Genomic DNA, 12033 nt, shown 5'->3' on the forward strand with positions numbered 1-12033 from the left:
AGGTACATCTCTAAACATACACACACATTTCCTGGGTCCCTTTTTCTGAGGCTCATTAGTATACTGGTAAAACTAACAGGAGTGTTGCATTAGTGCCACGCCAGGTGTGGTAACAGTGAGCTAAAGGTGAGTTACCTGACACTTCCGCAGCTGAGGTGGTTGTTGTGGTACGGCCGATGTTGGACAGCAGGTGGTCGATGTTTGGCACAGGCTGAGACCGCACTGTACTCTCCTGTTCCACTGAGGTCTACAGGAGAGAGAGATCCAATGAGGGAGATGAAGGAAGATAGTGTTGAAGTAGAGGAGAGAAGTCAAAGAGGGATGCAGAGAGAACAATCCTGTTCACCTCACAACACTTTAGCCAACCTGCAAGATCAACAAACATCCACTACATCACACACTGAACATTCAGTGTTATTACCAGCTGAGAGTAGTCTGACTGAGTGTGTTTAGATAGGTGTGGGGAGGGGGGGGGGAGAGGGAGCAGTAGTGAGATGAAGAGAGAGAGATGCTACATACAACAGGGTCATCGTCCCCCTCCTCAGTGAAGAACCAGTCGTACTGCTGAATGAGGTTCTCCACTATCTTGCACTGGTCTGGCATGTGGTTGACCATATTGGTCATGTTGTCCTCTGAGGTTCTGACCAGCGTCGGACCAAACACGATGGCCAGGTTACGAGGCTCCATCTGGGGGGAGAGAGGAGACGTGAGTGGCCTTCAGTCCAGTCATTTCCAGTCCATACACAAGGCCTCTCTATAAAAAGGCTACATTAAAAAAAACATTTACTCCCTCACACTGACATACCTTATTTTTCTCACAGTTTTCAGAGACCAACTTGAGGTGTCCAGAGAGAAATTTGAGGGTTTCATAGTGATGATCAGGCAATTCAAGGATCTGCGAAGAGAAGAGAACCAACCTTCAATGCTCGAATGCAACAATTCAAACATACCGCTAGGCTACATAAAGCTCTTATTCCTACAGATCTAACATAAGCCCTCATAGCATGAGCTGTAACTTACCAGCCTTTTAAGCTCTTTCAACCTCTCTACTGAGTCTTCTGTTCGATTGGCTTCAATAAAATCGGCATATTTTTCTGTAAATAGAATACAAGGATCACTTAGTTCCTTTAACGGCAAAGACTAAATAAACCAATTGTCTCTTCTTTATAGGCATGCATTTACTGTGTGTTCAGTAACTCACCATTTGTAAAAAGTGGTTCTGGAAGTTTCCGGAAGAAGGATTTCAGTAAACTACTGATCACGTTGAGGTCCCTCCATTTCTGTCAGGGAAAGCAAGTGAGAAAAAGCATTAAAAACATTATTGTGAGGTATGGGAGATATGTTTCAAGTTTTAATGTCACATGCACAAGTACAGTGAAATGCCTTTCTTGCAAACTCAAAACCCAACAATGCAATAAATCAATAAGAATGTAAAAAAATTATTTTTAACACACGACAAATAAGAAATATGAAGAACACAATAAGTAAGTATGCAAGCATTCTATATACAGGGTCAGTTCCAATACCATATTTACAATGTGATGGAGGTAGATATGTATAGGGGTAAGGTGACTTGGCAACAGGATATATGAAACATGTGAGTGGGTGTGCATGTGTGAAGAGTCAGTATAAATGTATGTGCATATTATGTGAGTGAGCAGATGGAGTGAGTGTGTGTGTGAAGGGCCCTGTGAGTGTGCAGAGTGTAAAACATTTAAATAAAAGGTCAATAAAGATACAAGGTTAACTCAGATAGTCCATGTAGGTACAGTGAGGGAAAAAAGTATTTGATCCCCTGCAGACTTTGTACGTTTACCCACTGACAAAGAAATGATCAGTCTATAATTTTAAATGGTACGTTTATTTGAACAGTGAGAGACAGAATAACAACAAAAAAATCCAGAAAAACACATGTCAAAAATGTTATGAATTGATTTGCATTTTAATGAGGGAAATAAGTATTTGACCCCCTCTCAATCAGAAAGATTTCTGGCTCCCAGGTGTCTTTTATACAGGTAACGAGCTGAGATTAGGAGCACACTTAAAGGGAGTGCTCCTAATCTCAGCTTGTTACCTGTATAAAAGACCTGTCCACAGAAGCAATCAATCAATCAGATTCCGAACTCTCCACCATGGCCAAGACCAAAGAGCACTCCAAGGATGTCAGGGACAAGATTGTAGACATACACAAGGCTGGAATGGGCTGCAAGACCATCACCAAGCAGCTTGTTGGTGCGATTATTCGGAAATGGAAGAAACACAAAACTGTCATCTCCCTCGGCCTGGGGCTCCATGCAAGATCTCACCTCGTGGAGTTGCAATGATCATGAGAACGGTGAGGAATACAGGACTGTTTTGCTAGCACAGACTGGAACATGTTCCGGGATTCTTCAGACAGCATTGAGGAGTACACCACATCAGTCACTGGCTTCATCAATAAGTGCATCGATGATGTCGTCCCCACAGTGACCGTACGTACATACCCCAACCAGAAGCCATGGATTACAGGAAACATCCGCACTGAGCTAAAGGGTAGAGCTGCCGCTTTCAAGGAACGGGACTCTAACCCGGACGCTTATAAGAAATCCCGCTATGCCCTACGACGAACCATCAAACAGGCAGAGTCAATACAGGACTAAGATTGAATCGTACTACACTGGCTCTGACGCTCGTCGGATGTGGCAGGGCTTGAAAACTATTACAGACTACAAAGGGAAGCACAGCCGCGAGCTGCCCAGTGACACAAGCCTACCAGACGAGCTAAACCACTTCTATGCTCGCTTCGAGGCAAGCAACACTGAAGCATGCATGAGAGCACCAGCTGTTCCGGATGACTATGTGATCACGCTCTCCGTAGCCGATGTGAGTAAGACTTTTAAGCAGGTCAACATTCACAAGGCCGCAGGGCCAGACGGATTACCAGGACGTGTACTCCGAGCATGTGCTGACCAACTGGCAAGTGTCTTCACTGACATTTTCAACATGTCCCTGACTGAGTCTGTAATACCAACATGTTTCAAGCAGACCACCATAGTCCCCGTGCCCAAGGACTCTAAGATAAGCTGCCTAAATGACTACCGACCCGTAGCACTGACGTCTGTAGCCATGAAGTGCTTTGAAAGGCTGGTCATGGCTCACATCAACAGCATTATCCCAGAAACCCTAGACCCACTCCAATTTGCATACCGCCCCAACAGATCCACAGATGATGCAATCTCTATTGCACTCCACACTGCCCTTTCCCACCTGGACAAGAGGAACACCTACGTGAGAATGCTATTCATTGACTACAGCTCAGCATTCAACACCATAGTGCCCTCTAAGCTCATCACTAAGCTAAGGATCCTGGGACTAAACACCTCCCTCTGCAACTGGATCCTGGACTTCCTGACGGGCCGCCCCCAGGTGGTAAGGGTAGGTAACAACACATCTGCCACACTGATCCTCAACACGGGGGTCCCTCAGGGGTGCGTGCTCAGTCCCCTCCTGTACTCTCTGTTCACCCATGACTGCATGGCCAGGCACGACTCCAACACCATCATTAAGTTTGCCGACGACACAACAGTGGTAGGCCTGATCACCGACAACGATGAGACAGCCTATAGGGAGGAGGTCAGAGACCTGGCCGTGTGGTGCCAGGACAACAACCTCTCCCTCAACGTGACCAAGACAAAGGAGATGATTGTGGACTACAGGAAAAAAAAGAGGACTGAGCACGCCCCCATTCTCATCGACGGGGCTGTAGTGGAACAGGTTGAGAGCTTCAAGTTCCTTGGTGTCCACATCACCAACGAACTATCATGGTCCAAACACACCAAGACAGTCGTGAAGAGGGCACGACAAAGCCTATTCCCCCTCAGGAGATTCTACAGCTGCACCATCGAGAGCATCCTGACTGGTTGCTTCACCGCCTGGTATGGCAACTGCTTGGCCTCCGACCGCAAGGCACTACAGAGGGTAGTGCGTACGGCCCAGTACATCACTGGGGCCAAGCTTCCTGCCATCCAGGACCTCTATACCAGGCGGTGTCAGAGGAAGGCCCTCAAAATTGTCAAAGACTCCAGCCACCCTAGTCATAGACTGTTCTCTCTGCTACCGCACGGCAAGTGGTACCGGAGTGCCAAGTCTAGGTCCAAAAGACTTCTCAACAGCTTCTACCCCCAAGCCATAAGACTCCTGAACAGCTAATCATGGCTACCCGGACTATTTGCACTGCCCCCCCACCCCATCCTTTTTACGCTGCTGCTACTCTGTTAATTATTTATGCATAGTCACTTTAACTCTACCCACATGTACATATTACCTCAACTACCTCAACTAGCCGGTGCCCCCGCACATTGACTCTGCAACGGTACCCCCCTGTATATATAGCCTCCCTACTGTTATTTTATTTTACTTCTGCTCTTTTTTTTCTCAACTACTTTTTTTGTTAAAAATAAATGCACTGTTGGTTAAGGGCTGTAAGTAAGCATTTCACTGTAATGTCTGCACCTGTTGTATTCGGCGCATGTGACCAATAAATTTGATTTGATTTGATTAGAATCAGCCCAGAACTACACAGGAGGATCTTGTCAATGATCTCAAGGCAGCTGGGACCATAGTCACCAAGAAAACAATTGGTAACACACTACGCCGTGAAGGACTGAAATCCTGCAGCGCCCGCAAGGTCCCCCTTCTCAAGAAAGCACATATACATGCCCGTCTGAAGTTTGCCAATGAACATCTGAATGATTCAGATGAGAACTGGGTGAAAGTGTTGTGGTCAGATGAGACCAAAATGGAGCTCTTTGGCATCAACTCAACTCGCCGTGTTTGGAGGAGGAGGAATGCTGCCTATGACCCCAAGAACACCATCCCCACCGTCAAACATGGAGGTGGAAACATTATGCTTTGGGGGTGTTTTTCTGCTAAGGGGACAGGACAACTTCACTGCATAAAATCGACAATGGATGGGGCCATGTACCGTCAAATCTTGGGTGAGAACCTCCAGCATGACAATGACCCAAAACACACGGCCAAGGCAACAAAGGAGTGGCTCAAGAAGAAGCACATTAAGGTCCTGGAGTGGCCTAGCCAGTCTCCAGACCTTAATCCCATAGAAAATCTGTGGAGGGAGCTGAAGGTTTGAGTTGCCAAACGTCAGCCTCGAAACCTTAATGACTTGGAGAAGATCTGCAAAGAGGAGTGGGACAAAATCCCCCCTGAGATGTGTGCAAACCTGGTGGCCAACTACAAGAAACGTCTGACCTCTGTGATTGCCAACAAGGGTTTTGCCACCAAGTACTAAGTCATGTTTTGCAGAGGGGTCAAATACTTATTTCCCTCATTCAAATGCAAATCAATTCATAACATTTTTGACATGTGTTTTTCTGGATTTATTTGTTGTTATTCTGTCTCTCACTGTTCAAATAAACCTACCATTAAAATTATAGACTGATCATTTCTTTGTCAGTGGGCAAATGTACAAAATCATCAGGGGATCAAATACTTTTTTGCCCCCTCACTGTATGTTAGCTATTTATCAGTCTTATTGCTTGGTTGGAGTCTAACGATTTTCCGGGCCTTCCTACCACACTGCCTGATAGAGATGTCCTGGATGGCAGGGAGCTCGGCCCCAGTGAGGTACTGGGCTGTCCGCACCACACTCTATAGCGCCATGTGATCGAGGGCGGTGCTGTTGCCATACCAGACAGTGATGCAGCCAGTCAAAATGCTCTCAATGGTACAGCTGTAGAACCTTTTGAGGATTTGAGGGCCCATGCCAAACCTTTTCAACCTCCTGAGGGGGAAGAGGCGCTGTTGCGCCTTCTCCACGACTGTGCGCGTGTTTGGACCATTTCAAGTCATTAGTGATTTGGACACCAAGGAACTTGAAGCGCTCGACCTGCTCCACTGTTGCCCTGTCAATGTGGGCATGATCGCCGTGGGCATGATGGCCCCCTCCCCCCCCCCTCCCCTTTCCTGTAGTCCACGATCAGCTCCTTGGTTTTACTGACGTTGAGGGAGAGGTTGTTGTTCTGGCACCACACTGCAAGGTCACTAACCTCCTCCCTGTAGGCTGACTCATCCCCGCCGGTGATCAGGCCTACCACCGTTGTGTCGTCAGCAAACTTGATGGTGTTGGAGTCGTGCGTGGTCACACAGACGTGGGTGAACAGGGAGTACAGGAAGGAACTAAGCGCACACCCCTGTGTTGAGGGTCAGTGCAGCAGAGGTGATGTACTATAATGTACCCTCACCACCTGGGGTCGGCCCGTCAGGAAGTCCAGGATCCAGTTGCAGAGGGAGGTGTCCTAAGAGTCCTAAGCTTGGTGAAGAGCTTAGAGGGGACAATGGTGTTGAACACTGAGCTGTAGTCAATGAACAGCATTACATTTACATTTTAGTCATTTAGCAGACGCTCTTATCCAGAGCGACTTACAGTTAAGTGAGTGCATACATTTTTCATACTGCCCCCCCCCCCCCCCCCTGATTGGCTGATTTATTTTCATTTTCCCATGATGTCAAGCTATTAGGCACTGAGTTTGAAGGTAGGCCTTGAAATACATCCACAGGTACACCTTCAAATTGACTCAAATGATGTCAATTAGCCTATCAGAAGCATCTAAAGTCATGACATCATTTTCTGAAATGTTCTAAGCTGTTTAAAGGCACAGACAACTTAGTGTATGTAAACTTCTGACCCACTGGAATTGTGATACAGTGAATTATAAGTGAAATAATCTGTCTGTAAACAGTTGTTGGAAAAATTACTTGTGTCATGCACAAAGTAGATGTCCTAACCAACTTGCCAAAACTATAGTTTGTTAACAAGAAATTTGTGGAGTGGTTGAAAAACGAGTTTTAATGACTCCAACCTAAGTGTATGTAAACTTCTGACAACTGTAGGTATTCATTCCTCTTATCTAGGTGGGTGAGGGCAGTGTGGAGAGCAATTGAGATTGCGTCATCTATGGATCTGTTGGGGTTGTATGCAAATTGGAGTGGGTCTAGGGTGTCTGGGATGGTGGAGTTAATGTGTGCCATAACCAGCCTCTCAAAGCACTTCATGATTACAGAAGTGAGTGCTACTGGACGGTAGTCATTGTGGCATGAAGCCTTAGAGTTCTTGGGGACAAGAATGATGGTGGTCATCTTAAAACATGTGGGGATTACATATTGGGACAAGGAGAGGTTGATGTGTGTGTGTGTGTGTGTGTCACTCACATCTTCTTGGATGTCGATGTCACTCATCAGTCCTTTATTGTCCAGCTCCTCCTGCATGCTGGAGATGGCAGCGTTGTTCCCTGGTACTCTGTAGATCCCAGTGTACTCTAGCCCCCTCTCCTCTACCAGCTTACAGCACACCTCCACGATGAGAGGAACAAACTACACAGCATACAGCCTTTAGCGTTATACATATTGGATGAATCAAGAAACAAATAAACAGATACCACAATCATATACACAAAGTAGAACTTAAACGTCACACATTTAGACCATCAAAGGAGAACAAAACACATGCTCAATTCATTCAACATCATTTCCACCATGTCTCTCTCACATGTAAACACACGCAAACTCTCTCACTTACCCTGTTGGTCTGTGCAGATGGGCAGTCATCGAGGCGCACCCCAAAGGTGACCCCAGTTGTGGTCTTCTTCTCAAAGGGCTTCCTCATGATGCCGGGGATGCCCCTCCTCCAGGCAGCCTTATCCCGTGGAGGACTGGAGTCATCTGACAGAACACACACAAAGCAGCCATGTCAGACCAGTCCACACTACAGATACACACACTCAAACCACACTAGCTACTGGAGGGTCAACAGCTGCTTCTGCAGACAGTCAAAGATACACATTTTCAATAACATATTTCCACACGAAGAGCTATCATATTTATTGTCTACTGTTGTGGTGTAATGTGCACCTTTACTGTGTAGAATAGCTACAACTTCTGCACTATTCCCTCCTTTCCAGCTTTGTAAAGGACACAGCACGTCTACTGGTGGTAATTGTAATCCCTTGTTTTAAGCCCTCTGTAGTGATCTTACCCCGCTCTCCTGTTTTGGGTGAGTGTGGGCTCTTGCCCTCTCCCTTCCCCCCCAGGAGGGTGTGTCTGATACTGAGGGACTGCCGGGAGGTTTTGGGGGAAGGCTCAGTCTTGGTGCTGGGAGCACTGGATCAAACACAAAAACAAAAATATTATAGTACATTCAATTATACTCTGTGACTTTAAGGGCTTGTGCATAGGAGTGAGTGTAAAAGGATGTTGCATTGTGGGTGAAATAAAGAGGGCATGTGTGTCAGGCTGCATACCTCATCATGGTGTTGTACTCTCTGATCTTTCTGCTGATCAGGTCCTGGCTGGTTATACCAGCATTCTGAAACACAACATGGACAAGAAAGTCAGTCCATGTAAAGAATCAAACCTAAAGGATTTATCACTGATATTATGAATCTATCAGTCCTGCACAATCGATAGTACAATTTCTCCAGTATACGTAATCTTATTAAATATCTACAGTTTTTGTAGAGTTCAAAGTGAATATGATTTAGTAGTTTACCACACTGAATCCTGTTTGTGCTATTTAGAAGTCATGGGTTGGTCCCCAGTAGTGAGACTCTGTGGGAGACTGAGACCACAGACAAAGACCCAAGGCTAACTGAGAAGGGGCAAACAGCTGAACAAGCATGTGCACTGTTAGCTCATTTCAAAGGCAAACAGACAAGTTAACATAAAACCAAGATGAGGTGATAGAACAGCAACAGTAAATCATTCTTGTTAGGGTCCAGCAGGGGATGTTTTTATATTTTCTGTAGCCTAGTGATATCATACATACAGTATGCATAAAGAATCAAGGGGTAATTTCCCGGACACAGTTTAAGCCTAGTTCTGGACTAAAATACATTTTTCAATGCATTTTCAGGAATAGGCTTAATCTATGTCAGGGAAACTGCCCCTAGTGTTAAAATGGTTTGACATTATTAGGCAGTAGTAGTAGTCAGTCTACACACAGAACAAAACAGTGTGAGTCTTATTTGTGGGGTAAACACCAAGGCAACCGGGACAAACTCTTCATAGCAGTAAACCCAAGGGGAGGAGCGGTTAACAAAGGGGGCTTAGTCTCTCTGTCCAAAATCTATTGTTTCTACTAGTGACCAAGGACAGTGAGAATGACTGGTGTAAATGAGATCCAAGAAGTGTCGCCTAAGCCCCAATGCAGGCTAGGCTACTCACAAGTGAAGGCTGCAAAAAAAAGGACACTAGCATTTGAAACAACTGCCTTGAGGTAAGGTTATGACCTGGGGACCCGAATCTTGGTATAAATGCTAGCTACTGTATGTGAATCACTTTGGATAAAAACATATGCTCAGCAAAGAATGATTAAATCTAAGAGGCATTACAATGACATCACGTGATTATGATGAGATTAGTAATGCAGTAAATTACAGCAGTGACTTTCCCAGCAGAACCCACCTCATCATCCAGATTACTATTCTCCTGGATGACTCTGATCCAGGACAGCATGTCATCCCTGCCCTCTGCCTGGAACAGGTACTCGCAGTCCGACGTGGTCAGCCGCAGCACATTCTTGCGTTTCGTGTCGCTGTAGGAGATGTCAATCAGGCAGGCCTTGATGCTGATTGGCTGTGGGTCGTCGTCAGACTGGGAGTGGGAAGAGGCGTGAGAGACGCCGTCCTTCTTGTCCTTATAGAGTGTGAGGGCGTGGCCTCGCAGCACGGCATACATCTGCTTCCACGACCTCGAAACCCCACCCACACGCTACAAAGATTTGGGGAGAGAGAGAGCGCGAGAGAGAAATGTCGAGATAAGGCTCTGCATGAAGATCAAAATAGTTTGCAGTGTGTGGGTGGGCGTGCATGTTTCCTTTTTCACACTATTGTGGATATTTTTGTTTCACATTGTCCTTTCCAGCAACTATGGTGGATACATAACCAGACCAGCACAGTAGAGTTCCACATGATTTGGCAATATGAAAAGGGTAGACGTGTGAACATATACCTTGCTCTTCTCAGTGTTGAGCTGCCTGAAGTTGAGCCAGCCTTCTTTAGAAGAGTCACTGAAGATATCTGAAGAGGAGTCCCTTCTGGAGCCAGAGTCATCAGACGACTTGTGTCCATCCAAAGCCTACACACACACACACACACACACACACACACACACACAGTAATAGGAGTATCAGCAGAAACACAGAGCCTGTGCTCTTAAAGAAAAGAGCGCCAATCCTCAGGGAGTCCCTTTCTACTGGTATCTCAGGAGCATCAAAGCCTGACTACTGCAGAAAAATCACAGACAGGTGAGTTCATTATGGCTGAGGAAATCAAGATAAGCCAAAAACCACACAACACATCCTGTCAATGTGATCAGAAAACCTTTCAAAGGCACATCGAGAATACAAAGACTGAATTCAAAACCAATTTCATAAAAGTAGCAGCTTGTCAGACCGTCAGGCACTGTGTGTGGAAAAGGGGAATATCTAGCCCTAATCATAATGGTCCCTAGCAATTAAACAGACATTATAAACACAGCCAACATGTCATGGTTAACCCTTTATAGAGCTGTTATAACCCTTTATAGAGCTGTTATAACACAGCCAACATGTCATGGTTAACCCTTTATAGAGCTGTTATAACCCTTTATAGAGCCGTTATAACCCTTTATAGTTGTTATAATCACAGCCAACATGTCATGGTTAACCCTTTATAGAGCTGTTATAACCCTTTATAGAGCTGTTATAACACAGCCAACATGTCATGGTTAACCCATTATAGAGCTGTTATAACCCTTTATAGAGCTGTTATAACACAGCCAACATGCAATGGTTAACCCTTTATAGAGCTGTTATAACCCTTTATAGTTGTTATAAACACAGCCAACATGTCATGGTTAACCCTTTATAGAGCTGTTATAACCCTTTATAGAGCCGTTATAACCCTTTATAGTTGTTATAAACACAGCCAACATGTCATGGTTAAACCTTTATAGAGCTGTTATAACCCTTTATAGAGCCGTTATAACCCTTTATAGTTGTTATAATCACAGCCAACATGTCATGGTTAAACCTTTATAGAGCTGTTATAACACAGCCAACATGTGGTTAATTAACCCTGGATTGATCCGTGTCCTCACCTTTCTCAGGCCTCTCAGGCCAGGCATGTGTTTACTGTTGGACCGGCTGGAGACCGAGAGGAGGAGGGGGACAAAATGGCCGATATTAGGAGGATGAACAGAGAACCATTGGAAGAGTATCATGAGAAGACAAGACCACATTTCAAAAGGGACTTACCCTCTGCCTTCCTCTTTGTAGTTATCCAGACCCTCGTCACAGGATTTGGACCTCTCTTGTTTGGTCGCGGCATCAGACTCCAGGATAGCATTTCTGAGGGACTCTTGAGAATGGAACGTATATACAGCGACAGTGTGAGGGGCTGTGTCTTGGCAAAAGGGGCACGTAAGTGTTTTAGGGAGTCAGGGCAGAGTGATGTGTCAGCTAAGTGTTATTGGTGAGGGTCAGTGGTGGTTTTAGGGCTCAATATCACAGGACTAGGGATTCAAATTTCGGTCAATTTTGCTGCCGACTAACTGACCCTTATTAACCAGTCAACAAACGATTACATTTTCTCGAAACGGTAAAATTACTTGACCAACAGAAAATACTATCAGAGATCTGTATACAACGACGAGATGATTACGTTTCCGCCCTAACAATGGGAGGCGTCCCAAGGCGGGAAGGGCTTATTTTGGACAGATTTTGGCGAGAATGAAACCTCTCACTTCGCCTCTTCCTCTCTGATACTATGCATGCATACAAGGACCGGACATTTTTCATTAAGAGCTTACTGAAAACATGCAACAATAGCACGCCTATTGTCTTACAGTCAAAAGGCTATAGCCTATTATTGAACATGCAACTAATAAAACGTCATTTTCAAACATTTGCCAAAATGCAATTCGCAGAAAACACAGTTCTAAACGCACCTAACGCGAGCAGTTCCATATGTAACAGAGATGAAAATCTCAGTTAGAAACTTA

General features: G+C 45.3%; 1 protein-coding gene across 4 annotated transcripts in view; it reads right to left on the reverse strand.

Moving 5' to 3' along the window:
* LOC311098988 (rho GTPase-activating protein 21-like) overlaps window positions 1-12033 on the reverse strand; it is an 87913-nt gene that overhangs the window by 7799 nt on the left and 68081 nt on the right. For all 4 annotated transcript variants that reach the window (XM_084139568.1, XM_084139567.1, XM_084139569.1 and 1 more), the window contains 13 exons: window positions 11288-11390; window positions 11131-11176; window positions 10003-10128; window positions 9457-9762; window positions 8295-8359; window positions 8030-8154; window positions 7574-7716; window positions 7207-7368; window positions 1202-1280; window positions 1021-1094; window positions 806-895; window positions 520-687; window positions 136-247 (listed from right to left, as the gene is read on the reverse strand). In XM_084139568.1, the coding sequence (XP_083995694.1) occupies window positions 136-247; window positions 520-687; window positions 806-895; window positions 1021-1094; window positions 1202-1280; window positions 7207-7368; window positions 7574-7716; window positions 8030-8154; window positions 8295-8359; window positions 9457-9762; window positions 10003-10128; window positions 11131-11176; window positions 11288-11390 (1599 nt within the window). The remainder of the gene's footprint in view (window positions 1-135; window positions 248-519; window positions 688-805; window positions 896-1020; window positions 1095-1201; window positions 1281-7206; window positions 7369-7573; window positions 7717-8029; window positions 8155-8294; window positions 8360-9456; window positions 9763-10002; window positions 10129-11130; window positions 11177-11287; window positions 11391-12033) is intronic.

This window comes from Coregonus lavaretus (genome assembly GCF_964263955.1).
Source record: "Coregonus lavaretus genome assembly, chromosome: 23".
NCBI classification, from domain to species: domain Eukaryota; kingdom Metazoa; phylum Chordata; class Actinopteri; order Salmoniformes; family Salmonidae; genus Coregonus; species Coregonus lavaretus.